At 41.9% G+C, this 19,426-nt stretch overlaps 1 protein-coding gene and 1 non-coding gene across 2 annotated transcripts in view; both read left to right on the forward strand.

Annotated features, from left to right (window-relative positions):
• LOC105478074 (protein kinase cAMP-dependent X-linked catalytic subunit) overlaps positions 1 to 18,466 on the forward strand; it is a 122,325-nt gene extending 103,859 nt beyond the window's left edge. Inside the window, 3 exon segments of the mRNA XM_011735046.3 lie at positions 7,075 to 7,152; positions 10,596 to 10,744; positions 13,992 to 18,466. Of these exon segments, the coding sequence (XP_011733348.2) occupies positions 7,075 to 7,152; positions 10,596 to 10,721 (204 nt within the window). The 3' untranslated portion in view covers positions 10,722 to 10,744; positions 13,992 to 18,466.
• LOC112426008 (U6 spliceosomal RNA) lies at positions 15,565 to 15,671 on the forward strand. Its single transcript, XR_003017254.1, has one exon. It is a non-coding gene; the product is annotated as a U6 spliceosomal RNA (small nuclear RNA).
• Positions 18,467 to 19,426: the final 960 nt, after the last annotated feature.

The following is a 19,426-nucleotide window of genomic DNA, read 5'->3' on the forward strand; positions in this document are numbered from 1 at the left end:
TTGTTAAAATTAAAAAAAAAAAAAAAAAAGAGATGGGGTCTCGATGTGTTGGCCAGGCTAGTCTCGAACTCCTGAGCTCAAGTGATCTGCCCGCCTCAGCCTCACAAAGTGCTAGGATTATAGGCAAGAGCCACTGCACCCAGCAAAATCTTCTCTTCTAGAGATTCTTGAGAGTACATCATTAGTTATAGTCACCGAGCTGTGCAAGCGACCGACTGAACTTGTTCCTCCTGTCTCACTCTTTGTCTCTTTTGACCAATGACTTCCCATCTCAGCCCCTTCCCAGCCCCTGGTATCCACCATTCTACTCTCTGCTTCTATGAATTCAACTTTTTTAGATTTCCCATGTAAATGAGATTAGGTGGTATTTATCTATCTCTACCTGGCTTATTTCTCTCTCTCTTTTTTTTTTTTTTTGAGACAGAGCCTTGCTGTATTACCCAGGCTGGAGTACAGTGGCATAATCTCTGCTCACTGCAACCTCCACCTCCTGGGTTCAAGAGATTCTCCTGCATCAGCCTTCCAAGTAGTTGGGATCACAGGTGCCCGCCACGCCCAGTTAATTTTTGTATTTTTGGGTACAGACGGGGTTGCACCATGTTGGCCAGGCTGGTCGTGAATTCCTGACCTCAAGTGATCTATCTGCCTCAGCCTCCCGAAGTGTTGGAATTACAGGCGTGAGCCACCATGCCTGGACCTTATTTCTCTTAATATAATATCCTCCAGGTTGATGCATGTTTTTGAAAATGACCACATTTCCCTCCTTTTCCTGGCTGAATAGTACTCCATGGTGTATATATAACACGTTTTCTTTATCCACTCCGCTCTTGATGGGCACATAGGTTGATTCCATATCTTGGTGTTGTGAATTGTGGTGCAGTGAGCATGGGGGTGCACAGATCTCTTTGATATACTCATTTTTTTTTTTCCTTTGGGTATGTATCCAGTAGTGGGATTGCTTGAGCCTCTTGTAGTTCTATTTTTAGTTTGTCAGGGATGAAACTGTCTGATTAAAATGAAAGTGTGTTCCTGGGTAGCCCCTGGTCTGTGGGTGCCCTAGAGAGGGACACTTACTCTTTTTCCCACTCTGACCGCCTCTCCATCCTCGGCTGCACTGCCATCCTCAGCCTACGGGTATCACTGCGTTCCCAGGCGGTTGTCATTACTCCCTGTGGCCTTCCCGCCACTGACTTTCCCCACAATCCCTCCTCTTCCCTAGGAAGAAGGGTCTGTCATTCATAGCCTGGAGCCCCAGGGCCTTAACTTGGTTAAGAACTTCCAGATTCTTCTCATCCCTTGCTTCTCATCTGATGATTCCGTGGTCTTCCCCGTGAACCCTCATGCAGCCAGGATGGATGAGCCACCTGCTGCCGTACCTGTCACCATCGCACCTTGCTGTTCTTCTCTCTTCGCTTGGCACCTCTTCATTCGGGGGTCTTCCCTTCTTCTTCTGGAACCACATCCATTCTGTTGAACTCCTTCATCCTCTGTGGACACTGCTGTGCCCTTCATGCTTGGAAAATCCCCAGCATGTTCCTTTTTTTAATATTAGCTGGACTTATACATGCACATGCATCTGCACACACACTTTATAGATATAAAATATAGAGAGATTTATATACAAATTTATTTATATAATATAAAGTATGTGTATCTATATACACACATTGCATTTTTATACACTTTATATACAAACCAGCATAAAAAAGTCAAAGGAATACAGATTTATCTATACATTATTTAAATAGATAATTATACATATATGTAGATAGATTATATTTTATGTAATATTGATATATATCTATATAAATATATAGTATATGTAGATACTTAGAAATAAATATAAATATATATGTATTTAGAAATAAATAACGTAAAAATCTATATAATAAAGATATATACATATAAATATATAGATTTATAATATAGGTATGTAGATATAATATAAAGTGTGATGCTGGGCGCAGTGGCTCACGCCTGTAATCCCAACACTTTGGCAGGGAGGCAGGCTGATCACCTGAGGTCAGGAGTTTGAGACCAGCCTGGCCAACATGGTGAAACCCCGTCTTTCCTAAAAATACAAAAATTAGCCGAGTGTGGTGGTGGGTGCCTGTAATCCCGGCTACTTGGGAGGCTGAGGCAGGAGAATTGCTTGAACCTGGGAGGCAGAGGTTGCAGTGAGCCAAGAGCACGCCATTGCACTCCAGCCTGGGCAATAAGAGCTCAACTCCGTCTCAAATTAAACAAATAATAATATAAAGTGTGTATACCTATATATAGATATATTGCATTTTTTTTTGAGATGGAGTCTTACTCTGTCTCCCAGGCTGGAGTGCAGTGATGCGATCTTGGCTCACTGCAACTTCCACCTCCCCCGGATCAAGCAATTCTCCTGCCTCAACCTCCCGAGTAGCTGGAATTACATGCACTTGCCACCACACCTAGCTAATTTTTGTAATTTTTTTTTCATAGAGACGGGGTTTCACCATGTTGGCCAGGCTGATCTCAAAGTCCTGACCTCAAGTGATCTGCCCACCTTGGCCTCCCAAAGTGCTGGGATTGTAGGCATGAGCCACTGCGACTAGCCAGACACATTGAATTTTTATACACTTTATGTACAAGCTAGCATACAGAAAACTCAAAGGAATATATTTATCTATACATCATGTAAATAGATAAGTATATATATATATTTATCTATAAATTACATATATTTATAAATATCCATATATAGTATATATTTAGCAATATATAAATATAGCTATATATTTAGAAATATATAAATATATGTATATGTAGATCTGTATAATATAGATCTGTAGGTATCAATATATAGCTATATATAATGTAACAAATATATAATATAGGTGTGTACATATAAAGTGTGTATATCTCTCTACAGAGACATTGCATTTTTATATACTTTATATACCAACTAGCATACAGAAAAGTCAAAGGAATATAGATTTGTCTATACCTTATATAAATAGATAATTATATATACAGATTTATCTATAAATTATATATAATGTTTATATAAAATATATAGCATAGCTATTTGGAAATACATAAATGTATATAAATCTATATATATTTAGAAATATATGCAAATAATAAATGTATATGTAAATATGTATAATATAGCTATATAGATATGTATCAATATATGGCTGTATGTAAATATATAATATAGGTATATAGATATAATATAAAGTGTGTATATCTCTCTACAGACACATTGCATTTTTATACACTTTATATGCAACCCATACAAGAAGTCAAAGGAATGAAATGCATGTTTTAAGAGTGAGAACTTTGGCCAGGCGTGGTGGCTCATGCTTGTAATCCCAGCACTTTGGGAGGCCGAGGCAGGCGGATCACCTGAGGTCGGGAGTTCGAGACCAGCCTGACCAACATGGAGAAACCCTGTCTCTACTAAAAATACACAGCTGGACGTGGTGACACATCCCAGTAATTCCAGCTACTTGGGAGGCTGAGGCAGGAGAATCGCTTGAACCTGGGAGGTGGAGGTTGCAGTGAGCTGAGATCACACCACTGCACTCCAGCCTGGGCAACAAGAGCAAAACTCTGGCTCAAAAAAACAAAAAACAAAACAAAAAGAGTGGGAGCTTTAAGTAACTGCAGTCACATGCCACTTAATGATGGAGCTGGCCTCTGAGAAATGTGTGCTTAGGTGATTTTGTCTTTGCGCACGCATAGGGTGGACTCACACAGACCTGGCTGGCCCAGCCTCTGACACACCAAGGGTATATGGCAGATTCTTTTGCTCCCAGGCTACAAATGTAGATGGTATGTGGCTATGCTGAGTAACACAAGGAATGGTCAGCATGTGTGCATCTAAGCATCCCTAAGCTTAGACAAGGGACAGTAAAAATACAGCACAAAACCTGAAAACTGGCGCCTGTATAAGGCACTCAGCATGAGTGGAGCTCGCAGAACGGAATGTTGCGCTGGGTGAGTGAGTGAGGGAGGTGTGAGTGGGTGTGAAGGCCAGGACATTCATTCCTGTGCACCGATGAAGGCCTCATCAACGCTGTACACTTAGGCTGCACTCAGTTCATTTTAACAAGATTCATTCTTCACTAAGGAATTAACCTTAGCCGACTGGAACTTTTTTATTCTATTAACTTTTTAAATGTCGTTTTAACGTTTCGATTATTTTGCTAATAATACTTAGCCTAAAACACAAGCATATTATGCAGCTGTACACCAATATTCTCTTTCTTCTATAAATTATTTTCCCTTTTTTGCTTTTTAAATATTTTTGTTCAAAACTGAGATCCACACACATTAGTGTAAGCCTGCACAGGGTCAGGATGCCCGGCCTCCCTGTCTTCCTCCTCCACACGCGACTGCAGTGCAAAGTCTTCAGAAGCAGTAACACACATGGTCACAACGCCTTTGAGAATCCCTCCCAAGGGACCTGCCTGAGGCTGCCTCACACTTAACTTTTTAACATAAGGCGAAGGAGCACACTAAATGGTAGCAATCAAAAGAGTATAGGTTGCGCGCAGTGAGTGGCTCACTCCTGTAATCCCAACACTTTGGGAGGCCGAGGCAGGAGGACTGCTTGAGCCCAAGAGTTCCAGACCAGCCCGGGCAACAACAGTGAGACCCATCTCTACATAACATACAACAATTAGCCAGGCGTGGTGGTGCGCGCCTGTAGTCCCCGCTACTTGGGAGACTGAGGCATGAGAATTGCTTGAACCCAGTAGGTGGAGGTTGCAGTGAGCCGATATGGCGCCACTGCACTCCAGCCTGGATGACAGAGTGAGACTCTGGCCACTGCACCTCCCCGCCAAAAATGTAGAGTATAGTAAATAGATAAACCAAGGCCATAGTCATTAATATCATTACCAACTATTAGGTGCTGCAGATAACATACGTGTTAGACTGTTATACGGCTGGCAGTGCAACAGGAGGGATGTGCTGTCCTGTGGTTACAATGGCCGTGATGTCACTAGGGGATAGGAGTTTTTAAGATCGTTATAATCTTATGGGAGCACCACTGTATATGTCATCCATTATTGACTGAAGCATCATTTTGAGGCTCATGACTGTAGACACACACCCACCCACACACTTTTTTTATTTTTATTTTTTCAAGACAGGGTCTTGCTCTGTCATCCAGGCTGGAGTGCAGTGGTGTGATCACAGCTCACTGCAGCCTTGACCTCCTGGACTCAAGTGATCCTCCTACCTCAGCCTCCCGAGCAGCTGGGACTATATGCATGTATCACCATGGCTGGCTAGTTTTTTTTATTTTTTTTGTAGAGACCAGGTCTCACTTTGTTGCCCAGGTTAGTCTCAAACTCCTGGGATCAAGCAATCCTCCTGTCTTGGCTTCCCAAAGTGCTGGAATATAAATGTGAGACACTGCTCCCACCCCCTCACACACACTTTATAACACACACACACACACACTAGTTTGGATACTAATGTAAATCTCAGTATATACATATACTTTATACTCTACATATAAAGTTTGTAAAGTACATATGCATATGTGTATATATTAACGTGTATGTATATAAGTATGTGTATATATGTATATGTTAATGTGTGTATGTATATAAGTATATGTATATATAAATATATGTGTGTATATATTAACGCGTGTATGTGTATATATAAATATATGTGTATATGTTAACATGTGTATGTATATAAGTATGTGTATATATGTGTATATTAATGTGTATGTGTATATATAAATATATGTGTATATATTAATGTGTATGTATATAAGTATGTGTATATATGTGTATATATTAATGTGTGTATGTGTATGTATAAATATATGTATATATAAACATGTGTATGTATATAAGTATGTGTATATATGTGTATATATTAACGTGTGTGTGTATATGTGTATATATAAATGCATGTGTATATATTAACGTGTGTATGCATATAAGTATGTGTATATATCTATATATGTGTGTGTATATATTACTGTGTATGCATGTGAGTATATACAGACACACACATCCTTTAGTATCCAAATTAGAATTTTATCTGATGGATAAAATTTATTTTATTCTCTTATTTTATTCACAGCACTCTTATTTACTCTTATTCACAACATTGCTGAAGGTAAAACTTGACAGCTATTATTTGTTGCCTGACTTAGCTGTAGATCAAAAATGCCTGTTTTGCAATAAGAAGAGAAAAAGTTGTGAAAACAACTGGATGGGAAAACAATAGAAACAATTCACATTACTGTTTCCTTTGAAGATATAGTCGTGGATGTAGTCCTCTTTAAGGATAAGAAATTTAAAACTACAGAAATGCTAACTGATAAACGTGTTAAATTCAGATGTACCGACTTCTATTTCATGGAACCCACATGTTTGTTTATTCTGCTGTCCCACATTTAATTGATAACAACATCACTACAAGTATAAAAAAAGGAAGCAGAGTGAGGTTTAAGGATGAGCACTTGGGAGGGATTTCAGAGGTCGTGATGGCCACAGTGTGAGCCAGCCGATGCCTGGTGCTACCCTTGAGCATGAAGCAGGCCGACTTGAATGCACGTTGTTAATTGCCAGGCCATGCAATATCATTCCTAAAATCTCTTAAATTGGACATCCTTGGTTTGAGTTCCCAGTCTTCTTATTTACTTGCTGGTTCCTACTAAGCAAATTAACATCTTTCAGTGAACCCTAGTTTCTGTATCTGTAAAATACTGAATAAGTTTGCCAAGATGAAAACAGGAGACAAACTGGGAAATTACTGGGTGTCCAATTTCATGTCGAGAGATGGAATCGTATTTATCATTTTCGTCTTTGGTCCGCAGTGCCAACGCATTGCACAGGAGCAGAATGACTGGATTTGTTTCTGGAACAAAAAAGGGCAAACAAAACACTAACAGCTTTGCTTGCAGGTTTTCCTAGCAGCTCACCCTCCAGGCACAGTTATCCAAAATGCAGCAAACTTGTTCCGTTTGTTTCAATACTAGAATAATGTAGAGATTCTTTGGGGTATTTTTCTTTCCTGCCGTGTCAGAATTCCACACACTGACGACATGTGTTGTTTCTTTTGAAGAACGGGGCAAATGATGTGAAACGCCATCGGTGGTTCCACTCTGTGGACTGGGAAGCTGTTCCGCAGAGAAAACTGAAGGTACAACACATATCAGTGGGTGACTCAGTACGCCCGAGCTCTCCCGTTAACAGGGACTGCCTCTGAATCCTGGGACTTCTTTATTGATGGCTGACATGTAATTAATTTATATAATACAACTATTTGTCTAAAACCTTTCATAAGCCAAGTTTCCCACTCTATGAGTGTCTTAGTGCTAACCATCTACCTAGCTCCCGCAAAGGCAGGAGCCACCACACCCAGTTATATACCACGTGTTCTTTGTCCATTCATCCCTGGATGGACACTTATCCCAGATTTTGAAGCAGATTTTAGGAGACCTGGCCTGATTCCTGACTAGCTCTGTGACTGCTGAACCCCACTTCTTCCTCTTTAGTGGAAGGCGGCCAACAGGATTACAGAGATAAGCGAGTGTCTAGCACCATGGCCATCGTTCAGTGATGGTGGTGTATTACATGGAGAATATTCTTTGGAACATTTCTGGCCAAACTGCCTATTTTTAAACATCTGGCTTTTTGGCTGGGTGCTGTGGCTCACGCCTATAATTCCAGCACTTTGAGAGGCCAACTCAGGCAGATCACTTGAACCCAGGAGTTTGAGACTACCCTGAGCAATATGGTGAAATCCCATCTATACAAAAAATATAAAAATTAGCCGAGCGTGGTAGCGTACGCTTGTAGTACTAGCTACTTGGGAGGCTGAGGCACAAGAATTGCTTGATACCAGGAGGCAGAGGTTGCAGTGAGCCAAGATTACGCCACTGCACTCCAGCCTGGGTGACAGAGCCAGACCCTGTCTCAAAAAAAAAAAAAAAAATCTGGCATTTTTTTCAATATATAATACTTGTCGGTTTTATAAATGAGGAGACTGTTAAGAAGTCTGAGAAGTTAAGCAGTGTGTGGAACGTTACACAGCTGCTAAGCAGTATAACTATCACATGTACATATTTATGGGGGTACATGTTATATTTTGACACATGCATAGAAGGTATAATGATCAACCGAGGGTAATCAGGGTATCCATCAGCTCAAACACTTATCATTTTTATGGGTTGGGAATATTGCAAACCTTCTAGCTATTCTGAAATATACGATATATTGTTAACTCTGGCCACCCAACTATGCTATCAAACACTGGAACTTATTCCTTTTATCTAACATTATGTTTATACAATATTTCTTCATCTCGCCTTCATCCCCCACCCACACACCCTTCCCACCCTCTGGTAACCATCATTCTACTCTCAACCTTCATGAGATCAATTTTTTTAGCTCCCACATATGAGTGGGAACATGCTGTGTTTCTCATTCTGCATCTAGCTTAGTTTATTATTTATTATTTACTTTTTGAGACAGCGTCTTGCTCTGTTGCCCAGGCTGGAGTGCAGTGGCATGATCTTGCTCACTGCAGCCTCCACCTCTTGGCTTCAAGTAATTCTTATGCCTCAGCCTCCTGAGTAGCTGGGATTACAGATGCCCAGCTAATTTTTATATTTTTACTAGAGACAGGGTTTCATCATGTTGGCCAGGCTGATCTCAATCTCCTAACCTCAAGTGATCCACCAGCCTTGGTCTCCCAAAGTGTTGGGATTACAGGCGTGAGCCACCACACCTGGCCTGGTTTAGTTTACTTAACATGATGATCTCCCATTCCATTCGTGTTGCTGTAAATGACAGGATTTCATTCCCTTTTATGGCTGAATAGTTTTTCACTGTGTGTATGGACCACATTTTCTTTATCCATTCATCTGTTGGTGGACACTTAGGTTGATTCCATATCTTGGCTTTCGTGCACACTCTGCACTGCATATGTTACTGATTGGAGTGTTCAATGGTAGTGTTTTCACCTTTGCACTTCAGAGTCAAAAGAATGGAGAATGCTTAGCAATGCTTATTCCCAGTCCTCAGCTCAGATCAGAGTTTCTGGGGCTGGAGCCTGGGATGATACGCTGCTTCTTCTTCTTTTTTTTTTTTTTTGAGATGGAGTCTTACTTTGTCACTCAGGCTCAGGCTGTAGTGCAGTGGAATGATCTCAACTCACTGCAACCTCCACCTCTTGGACTCAAGCAATTCTCCTGCCTCAGCCTCCCAAGTAGCTGGGATTACAGGTGTGCACCACCACATCCAGCTAATTTTTTTTGTTGTTGTATTTTTAGAAGAGATGGGGTTTCACTATGTTGGCCAGGCTGGTTTCGAACTCATGACCTCAAATGATCCACTCTCCTCGGCCTCCCAAAGTGCTGGGATTACAGGCGTGAGCCACTGGGCGTGGGCTGATTTTGTTCAAGGTTTTACCTTTTCAAATACTTTATTGTATTAAATTGCATTAGTAAAACAATTTGAATATGTTTTGTCTATCCACATTGGTCAAAAACCAAGTCAATATTAAAACAGATATATTGCCAAGTCTCCCTCTTACCCCCTCCAAGCCACGTGTAGGTAATCACCTTTTGTTATATTTTTCTGTGTATCCTTCTAGAGTTTCTTTGTGCTAATAAAAACCCACATGGATACACGCATTCTTACTTTTGCCACTCATGTATACAAATCTAGAGTAGCGTAGTATGTACATGACTGTAGTCTTGCTTTTTGTATTTGACTGGATAATCTGGAGACCTGTCTACATACCTGGCTAGCTTCCTTATTTTTTTATTTTTATTTTTATTTTTGAGATGAAGTCTTGCTCCGTTGCCCAGGCTGGAGTTCAGTGGTGTGATCTTGGCTCACTGCAACCTCCACCTCCTGGGTTCAAGTGATTCTCCTGCCTCAGCCTCCCGAGTAGCTAGGATTACAGGCACCCGACACTATGCCTGGCTAATTTTTGTATTTTTGGTAGAGATAGGGTTTCTCCATGTTGGTCAGGCTGGTCTCAAACTCCTGACCTCAAGTGATCCACCCGCCTTGGTCTCCAAAGTGCTGGGATTACAGGTGTGAGCCACTGTGCCCAGCCAGCTTCCTCATTTAAAAAAAAAAAACTACCTTGTATTCCATCACATGACTGTACCATAGCTTACTTAATATGTCTATATTTTGAGACAGGATCTCACCCTGTCATTCAGGCTGGAATGCAGTGGTGCAGTCATGGCTCACTTGGACTATCGACCTCCTGGGCTCAAGCGGTCCTCCCACCTCAGCCTACTGAGTAGCTGAGACTATAGGCACATAGCGCCACACCCGGCTATTTTTGTATTTTTTGTAGAGACTGGACTCCCAGTGTTCCTCAGGCAGGTCTCAAACTTCTGAGACTTAAGCAGCCCTCCTGCCTCAGCTTCTTAAAGTGTTGGGATTACAGGCGTGAGCCCCCACACCCAGCCTCATTCACAATATTTTAATTCAAAGATTGCCGTGTTCATAAATGAAGGGAAGACAGCTTTAGTGTTTTGCAAATCATTTTCATTTATGTGCAGCATCCTAGCGTCCCATTCCTTTCTAAGCATGCCTTTATGCTTCGGCCATGTCTCACAGCCCCCCATCGTGCCCAAGATAGCTGGCGACGGCGACACTTCCAACTTCGAAACTTACCCCGAGAATGACTGGGACACAGCTGCACCCGTGCCGCAGAAGGATTTAGAAATCTTCAAGAATTTCTGAGGACAGGAGCTCACATCTGGAAGGTATATCTTTATATTTAGTAATTACCAAAAAATGAGACTGACTCGACCCCACATCCAGGTGAGGCTGCGTTTACTGAATGGGGCTTAAGCTCATGCGCACAGAGGTCAGCAGTGAAGCAGAGCAAAGGGGAATGATTCCAAGGGTCAGTGACATAAACGCAGCCATGCCTGTGACTCCAGGTCAGCATGTGGTCGGAGGCATCGGCGTCACAGTTCAGAATCCATCTTCTGCGTCAGAACCTGCACATCTAAATAAGACCCCTGGGTGGTTTGTGTGTGCCTGAACATTTGAGAAGCCCAGCTCTTCTGGTCCCTGTTCCAGAAACCCTGAGTGACAGGCGAGCTTCCTTACAATAATTAACAAGTATTTTCAAAAGTCTCTTAGGTCCCCTTTGGTTAAAAAATAAGAAGAAGAAACGTACCCTCATAGGAAATTTGCTAAGCTTTGAAGATGACTGGAAAGGGATTTTGAGTCTATTACTTCTTTGAGCCTTTGCAGGTCTGTTATTATTTTTTAAATAATAATAATATTTTTTAGGATCCCTCATGAAATTTGCTAAGCTTTAATTTCAGATGACTGAAAAAGGGTTTTGACTGTTATTTCCTTGAGTCTTTGAAAGTCTGTTATTAGTTTTTAAATATGGATTAAAAAGAGCTTTCAGTTACTCCTCAATTCTAAATTGCTCGGTTATATGGCTTCAATTAGATCTTTCTTCCTGTAACATATGAGCAAGAAAAATACCAGTGAAGCAAAATATTGTCAGTGATGTGTCTACTCATTGACATAGCTTGTTTTTCCCACTTTGATTTCCATTCCCATAATTTTCCTGTAGTCTTCCCAGTTGGCTAACCAACACCATTTGAAACAGACACCAAATGTCACAGTTGCTGATTGGGGAGAGGAACCAACCTGCTGAAAGACGGGGTGAATGAGAGCCCTCCATCCTGGGCGGGTGTCTCCAACCTGCTGAAAGACAGGGTGAATGAGAGCCCTCCATCCTGGGCGGGTGTTTCCATGGATGTATCAAGAGGAAAACTGGATAAAAATTAAAATAATAGAGAACAAAATGATAGAGGAATAGGTGGCTATGACCTCGAGAAAATAACCTGTCTCCGCGGCATGGCTTCACCTCTCAGTATGTGATGAACGCTTTTACAGTGGTGACTGGTTTGTATTAACATGAGAGTGTGTAACTTTATCAACTTCATAAATGCTTGTGGAATCCAATTGTGGGTTTTAAAAATCACAAGATGTTCCTGAATGTGTTTGTTTCTCTGGTCTACTCTGGGGCTTACGTTTTCGCTAACTTGCGCATAACATCTTACAAATTATGTCTCTCCAGGAAATCTTTAAAATGATGTAAAGACTTGGTTTGCTTTAGTGTGAAGGACCCGTTGATAAGCCACAAAAATAGAACCTTTCTCTAACAGAGAGCCCTCAGTTGTAAAATTTACTTCAAGAACAAAAAAGCTTCCATTGGATGGATTTTTGTCTTATAATCAGTGAACAGTTTCATTACATCCTGTCCCCAGCTGCCCCTACTGTCCCTGAAAAGGATTCCACACATAGGAATGACCTTTCTCAGTCTGGTATGCCTTGTTGAGAAAGTATGTGTAAGTATTATTTTTGCTAAGTGGACTCATTTTTAATGTAGTTTGGCTAGTGGTGGTCAGGGCTCTGTTTAATGAATTTTTTTTTTTTTTCCTTTTTGAGATGGAGTCTTGCTCTGTTGCCCAGGCTGGAGTGCAGTGGCGTGATCTCAGCTCACTGCAACCTCTGCCTCCTGGATTCAAGTGATTCTCCTGCCTCAGCCTCCCGAGTAACTGGGATTACAGGTGCCTGCTACCACACCAGGCTAAATTTTTGTATTTTTAGTAGAGATGAGTTTAGCCATGTTGGCCAGGCTGGTCTTGAACTTCTGAGCTCACGCAGTCTGCCCGCCTCGGCCTCCCAAAGTGCTGGGATTACAGGCATGAGTGTGCCCGACCCAGATGCAATATTTTAATCCGTCTCAGTAATTTTATCAAGTAATTTGCATGCCAAACACATCCCTGGCATTTTCAGCAACGAGCAATTAGGTTCAGGAATTTTATGCAGGAAGATAGTTCTTCATGAAGCCAAATCTTCTCCTGTAAATAGGACACCAGTTCAGATGAATCACTGTACTTGAGGGCAGCTTAGAAACTATGCTTTAGCCGTTCATCTTTGTTTGAATCACCCCACATGCCTTTCTGAACGTGGAGGGGGAATTTAGGAGAACTGACTCACTATGTCTTTTATTTTACTTTGTAATAAAATATTTTCTGTCTTGCTGTGAGGTTCTCTGAGGAAGCATGTTGAATTGGGGATTCCATTTTTCTTGTGCAGGTCATCATCTATCGGTGGATACATTTATCTATTTATGGATAAGCGTATGATACAACATTCTTTAGGCTGGGTGGGGTGGCTCCTACCTGTAATCCTGGTACTTTGGGAGGCTGAGGTAGGAGGCTCACTTCAGGTCAGGAGTTTGAGATCAAGCCTGGGCAACATAGTGAGACTCCATGTCTACAAAAAATAAAAAAGTTAGCCAGGTGTGGTGGTACATACCTGTTGTCCCAGCTACTCTAGAGGCTGAGGTGGGAGGCTCGCTTGGGCCTGGAAAGTTGAGGCTGCAGTGAGCTGTGATTGTGTCCCTGTACTCCGGCCTGGATGGCAGAGTTAGACCATATCTCAAAAATGAAAACAGGGCTGGGCAAGATGGCTCACACCTGTAATCCCAGCATTGTGGGAGGCTGAGGCGCATGGATCATCTGAGGTCAGGAGTTCGAGACCAACCTGGCAAACATGGTGAAACCCCGTCTCTATCAAAAATGCAAAAATCAGTCAGACATGGTGGCAGGCGCCTGTGATCCCAGCTACTCGCGAGGCTGAGGCTGGAGAATCTCTTGAATCTGGGAGGCAGAGGTTGCAGTGAGCTGAGATTGCGCCACTGTACACCAGCCTGGGCAACAAAAGCAAAACGCCGTCTCAAACCAACCAACCAAAAAAAACCCTTACCTTTGAAACATTCTTCATTTCCTTTTTATTGGCCTCTCCTTTTAGAATTCAGGCTTATGGATCCTTGCAAAAGAATTACAAAGGGAAGTTTTCTTTGTTGTCACTTAGGAAAAGGAAACCTTTGTGTTATCATTGAGATGATCATGAGTACGAAATTCATCCAGTTACTGAGAAACTCACAAAATCTTTCATCCTATTTCATGCTAGAAACAGGAAGATTGGAATCGGCCTGGAACAAAGAACTGCACCTAAGCAGACCGGAAGTAAAATGTCTTCTTCACGGCATAAGGACATTTCCACTTTTCTGTGTACCTGTGTGTATAGAAATAGATCAGAGCACAGTTGAAATTAATGGAACTGGCATTATTTAAGCAACTGGAATTCCACACTGTAGGAAGGTTTTGAAAATTGTTTGGTTGTAGATTTTATCTTATCCTTTAGTGTTGTTGTGTGCCTACTGTGATGTCTTGGTTTTTCTCATAGACTTAAGTTTGTAAGTTTGAACTGGACTTGTTCGATTATAACCACAAATTGTGTGTGTGTGTGTGTGTATGCCTGTGTGTATATATAGAAGTCATTATGGTAGATGCACAGAAACTGTGCAGTGATGTAAATGTTCATACTTCACAGAGCCTATAATTTTTATTTTTCAATTTGTTTTTTCAAAAATCTCTTCTCGGGGACAACATCTGAAGGGTATGTTGCATGCATTAAAAAAGATCATCTCACATGTATTTTATAGTTTGGGGGAAGAAAATATCATGGGGAGGTCTACCTTCAGTATCTTTAGTGCTTCCTACCTGGTAACTTGAGATTTTAAAAGAAGAAACAAAGAGAAAGAAGATATATGAGCGAATTTATTCCAAGAATCTACAATGACATTGAAGTTGTTGGAGGAATGTACTGTACTTAAAACAACCTTCTGTGACACATTCAAAAATTTCATCTGAGCTGGATGCAGTGGCTTGTTCCTATAGTCCCAGCACTTTGGGAGGCTGAGGTGGGTGGATTGCTTGAGCCCAGGAGTTGGAGACCAGTCTGGGAAACATGGTGAGACCTCATCTCTACAAAATACAAAAAAATTAGCTGGGCATGGTGGCACTTGAATGTAGTCTCAGCTACTCAGGAGGCTGAGATGAGAGGATCACTTGAATCCAGGGAGGTCCAGGCTGCAGTGATCTGAGATCACACCACTGCACTCCAGCCTCGGTGACAGAATGAGACCCTGTCCAGGAAAAAAAAAAAAAGAAAAAAAAAAAAGTTAATGGCTTTGTGCTTTCGCAGGTGGAATGAAGAGAACGTCCACCTTAAGGCTTTAAAAGACAGTGAAGCTGGGTACAGTGACACACTCCTGTAAACCTGGGACTTTGGGAAGCTGAGGCAGGAAGATCGCTTGAGCCTAGGAGTTTGAGACCGGCCTGGGCAGCATAGCGAGTCCTCATCTCTATAAAAAGAAAAAAAAAATGTTACAACGCAGTGAAATTGCAGAAACAGAACACAGCTGCCCTTTTTCATCAATGACCTTTTCTTCACGTGGAGGTCAACTCAGTAGGTGAGAATAATTAGTAGGTTCAGTAGAATAAACTCTTTGCAATTAATCAGTCAGTGGAAAATGATGTTCAGATGGTGAAATGTGGAAATGTTTTAGACAACTGTATTTTCAGCCTGTGCGTCTCACTCACCATCTTGTTGGGATTAACAGTTGAGGGCCATCATTGTCTAAACATGTAGCATGCAGTTTCCCATCAGTTTCACCGTGAATGTGAAAAGGTGAAACTGGTGCTGACTTCGGCAGCAGGTATACTAAAATTGGAATGACACAGAGGAGATTAGCATGGCTCCCTTTGCAAGGAAGATCCGTATATTCATGCAGCATTCCAAATTTTTTTTTTTTAAAAAAGGTTATACTGTGCACTGAGATGTGGAGCTAGAAGGAAAAGCATTAGGTCTCATGTTTGCTGACTATAAAAATAAATCATAGTAATATTATTGAACATTCTACTTTAAAAATTATTAATAAAACCATAAATGAAACACTTGAGAACATTTTAAAAAGTACATAGACCCATGAGTCCATATGCCTATTTTTAGGTTGTCTGTTTTATTATCTAGGATTTCATACTCAGATGAAAATTAGCATCAGGAAAGCCTGAAATGCCTTAATTGTGACCTGATATGCAGGAAAATGAAATATGCAAGCACATGGATGACCTCGTTCTTTACGGACATTGTTATCAGCCTCTAGCCATACAGAACAAATGAGAAATTAGAAGCAATTCCAAGAACGTGTGATGGTGTGAAACCCACTTTTGACCGTCGTGCACATTTCAGCGTTTGAAGTGACACGGGCTACCTGGTAACTGCCCATGGCGGGGTCATAGTTTAAATGGCCCAATGTCATGTAGAGGTTAATTTAATCAAAATGAGCTATAAACACAGAACAATCACTATATATAATTTTAAAAGAGTTTACCTGGCCAGGCATGGTGGCTCACGCCTGTAATCCCAGCACTTTGGGAGGCTGAGGTGGGCGGATCACCTGAGGTGAGGAGTTCGAGACCAGCCTGGCCAACATGGCGAAACCCCCATCTCTACTAAAATACAGAAATTAGGTGTGGGGGTGGGTGGGCGCCTGTAATCCCGGCTACTCGGGAGGCTGAAGCGGGAGAATGGCTTGAACCCGGGAGGCGAGGCTGCGGTGAGCCGAGATTGTGCCACTGCCCTCTAACCTGGGCGACAGAGCGAGACTCCATCTCAAAAAATAAAAATAAAAAAAATAAAAATAGTTGACCTGGGTGGTCATTCCAAAATTTTCTCATAGATGATCATGTGAAACAATCACCGTGCAAATTGTGGAGGAAAATTCATTATAATAATCACAAAATTTGTATCAGAAAAACATTACAAATTTACTTTGCTTCATGTAATTTTATGAGTTGGCAGTATTTTCTTAAATTGGAATACTATAAGAGAATATCTTTAGGAAATGGATATGTTACAACAAGAAGTATATTGGGGCAAGTCTTGTTTTTCTGAAGGGAAATGCCACCAGCCTGCTTTCATAGGCATTGATAAAGCCAGGAAGGAAATAAAGTCACAACCGAATAGTATACACTGTATCTACTGAATTCTTCTAATTCCTTTGCAACAGAAGTCTAAATCCTGCTTAGCCTAAACGTATCTATAGCCAGTGATGGGCACATTATATTTGCTGTCAGCATGATAGAATAAGAAGCAGAAACCCCCCAGCAGTGGGGTAAGATTGCGCGCTTCGTCCCCTCAAAATGCTGTTCAGCCCCACTCCCTCTCCGTGCCCATCAAACAACTGCACAATCACTTGTTTGTGAATTTCTCATTCAGCGTTTTGTTTCTTTCTGTCCACACTTAAAGACCAAATCATTTGTTTGCTTCGAAGAAAAAGCAAAAACAAGAACAAAAACACCAAATCATTTGAAATCACTACTCATTAAAAAAAATCACCAGTGGAACCAAACAGTTGAGTGGTTCGTGATGTGTTCGCCATTTCTGTGTTTGACCTACGTGGCCTCTAGTTCTTTGGACCATTGTAACTGTGAAACTATGGCTTAATACTGTTAAAGACCCCAAGGCTCAACTCTGTAGCCAGGGTGCACCTCAGGCTGCACAAATACCACACCAGAATGTCATAGGCATTCATGGCTCCACCTACTGAGTGAACAGAGTGCAAGATAGCACTGGCTTGGGTTTTATTTTTGTAGCCAGTTAACTTTGCATCAGGTCTACACAGTCCTTGCAGCCTTTGATTTCTCCTGTTGTAGAGATTTGAAATGGGGTGCCCAGGTTCCTCTCATCTTTCCTTCAATCTACCTAGCATGCATTTTACACACATTGGAGGAGTCGTATGCACTGTTTTTTTCTCTGTTGCTGACGGAGGCAAGAAGGCCTTCTAATTAGTCTAACTTAAAGGAATGGGATTCACTTAACAAAAGCAAGAAGAAAAGCACATGAACAGGTGTCTTAATGCATTTCGATAGTTTCTTGGGGCAGGGTGTGTGTCTTGGTGAAGGTGGGGGGGGCTGTATTTTCACCAAGCTTTTTCATAATCAAGTTTGCTTTGCAAACCTTATGGCCTTGCACCCCGCAGAAGAGTCCTTCCTAATAACAGGGGAATGCCCTGTCAGGTTCTCTGTAAATTACTGTGTGTCGGGAGGTTCTGTTGAGGCTTAGTTTGATCTTCCATGGTGGACACGTCTGTTCTGTATGTAAAAGGCATTACAATTGTGTTCTAGCGGATGGGATTTGAAGCCTTTCCACGGTCCTTATCCTGTGAGATGGCTGTTGAGCTCTGCTCAGCTGTTGTAGCTGAATTCTTGTTTTGCGCTGAACATTGGGCGGCCTCACCGTGTTGCCACTGTGCTTCTGGGGCCCTGTGACTGCCGCCGGATGCCGCGCACACAGGCAGAGTGCCTTTGCAGGTTTGTGCACCCCTTGGCGAGCCAGAACTGGGAACCCCGCGGGGTAACCCCACCTTCTCATGGCGGGTCGGGGAGGGGAGTGCCTATTTTTAATCCTGTCTGTTTGTTGCACAATGGAAATCACTGTGATTTGTACATATGCCCTAGGAAAATTTTACTGCTGTCTAATTTATGTAATAATACTGTTGATTCCAGGTTTGTTTAATAAAACTTTTTATCTTTTCAGAAGTCTGAGTCTCGTCTGCTTCTGTCTCCAAACAAGCTGTGGCTTTTCTCCTTTAGTCTAATCCAGGGATGGGCAATTATCTGTAGGGGCCACATGGCAGATATTTTCCGCATTGCAGGACACACGGTCTCTGTTGCACAGAGTGCAAAAAAGCTGCTATAATTAGGCACGGAGGTGCACGCCTGTAATTCCAGTGCTTTGGGAGGCCAAGGCAGGAGGATCGCTTGAGCCCAGGAGCTTGAGACCAGCCTGGGCAACGTAGCAAGACCCCATCTCTACAAAAATTAGAAAATTTGTCAGGAGTGGTAGCATGAACCTGAGATTGCTCAGGAGGCTGAGGTGGGAGGGTCACTTGAGCCCAGGGGTTTGAGCCTGCTTTGAGCTATAATTGTACCAATGCCCTCCAGCCTGGGTGACAGACAGAACAAGAGCCTGACTCTTAAAAAAACAAAAAAAATCCCCATAGACAATATGTAAACAAGCGGGCATGGCTGTGCTCCAGTAGTTTTATTGACAAAAATAATCAGAGGGCTGGATTTAGCCCGAAGGCCAGCATTTGCTCATTCCTGTTGTAGCGTGCGATGTTGACTTTGCAGACTGGCCTCACAGGTTGTTAAAAATATGCTGCCCTCATCATCATGAATGAATAAAATATTTTGTTGCTTACTCTTATTACTCACATATTTGACACCCAGGTTTCTGAGTGACATTCGTAGCTTGCTAAAAACATCCTGCCTTTGTACACTGTAAAATCAATTGATTTGTAATTTTTGACACACACATAGCACTTGCTATCAGCAGAGGCTGAACTATTACACCTAGTTAAGGGTCAAACACAAGCCTGTTTACTTATGACCAAGCTGTCCCTGTTCCCATCTTGGAATTCCCTGGGGAAGGAAGTCTTCCCATGGGCTGGTATGGCTGTTCAGGGTCTGGTTCCGCATCTTCTGGGAGGGAGCACT

Source organism: Macaca nemestrina, chromosome X, assembly GCF_043159975.1.
Source record: "Macaca nemestrina isolate mMacNem1 chromosome X, mMacNem.hap1, whole genome shotgun sequence".
In the NCBI taxonomy this organism is placed as follows: domain Eukaryota; kingdom Metazoa; phylum Chordata; class Mammalia; order Primates; family Cercopithecidae; genus Macaca; species Macaca nemestrina.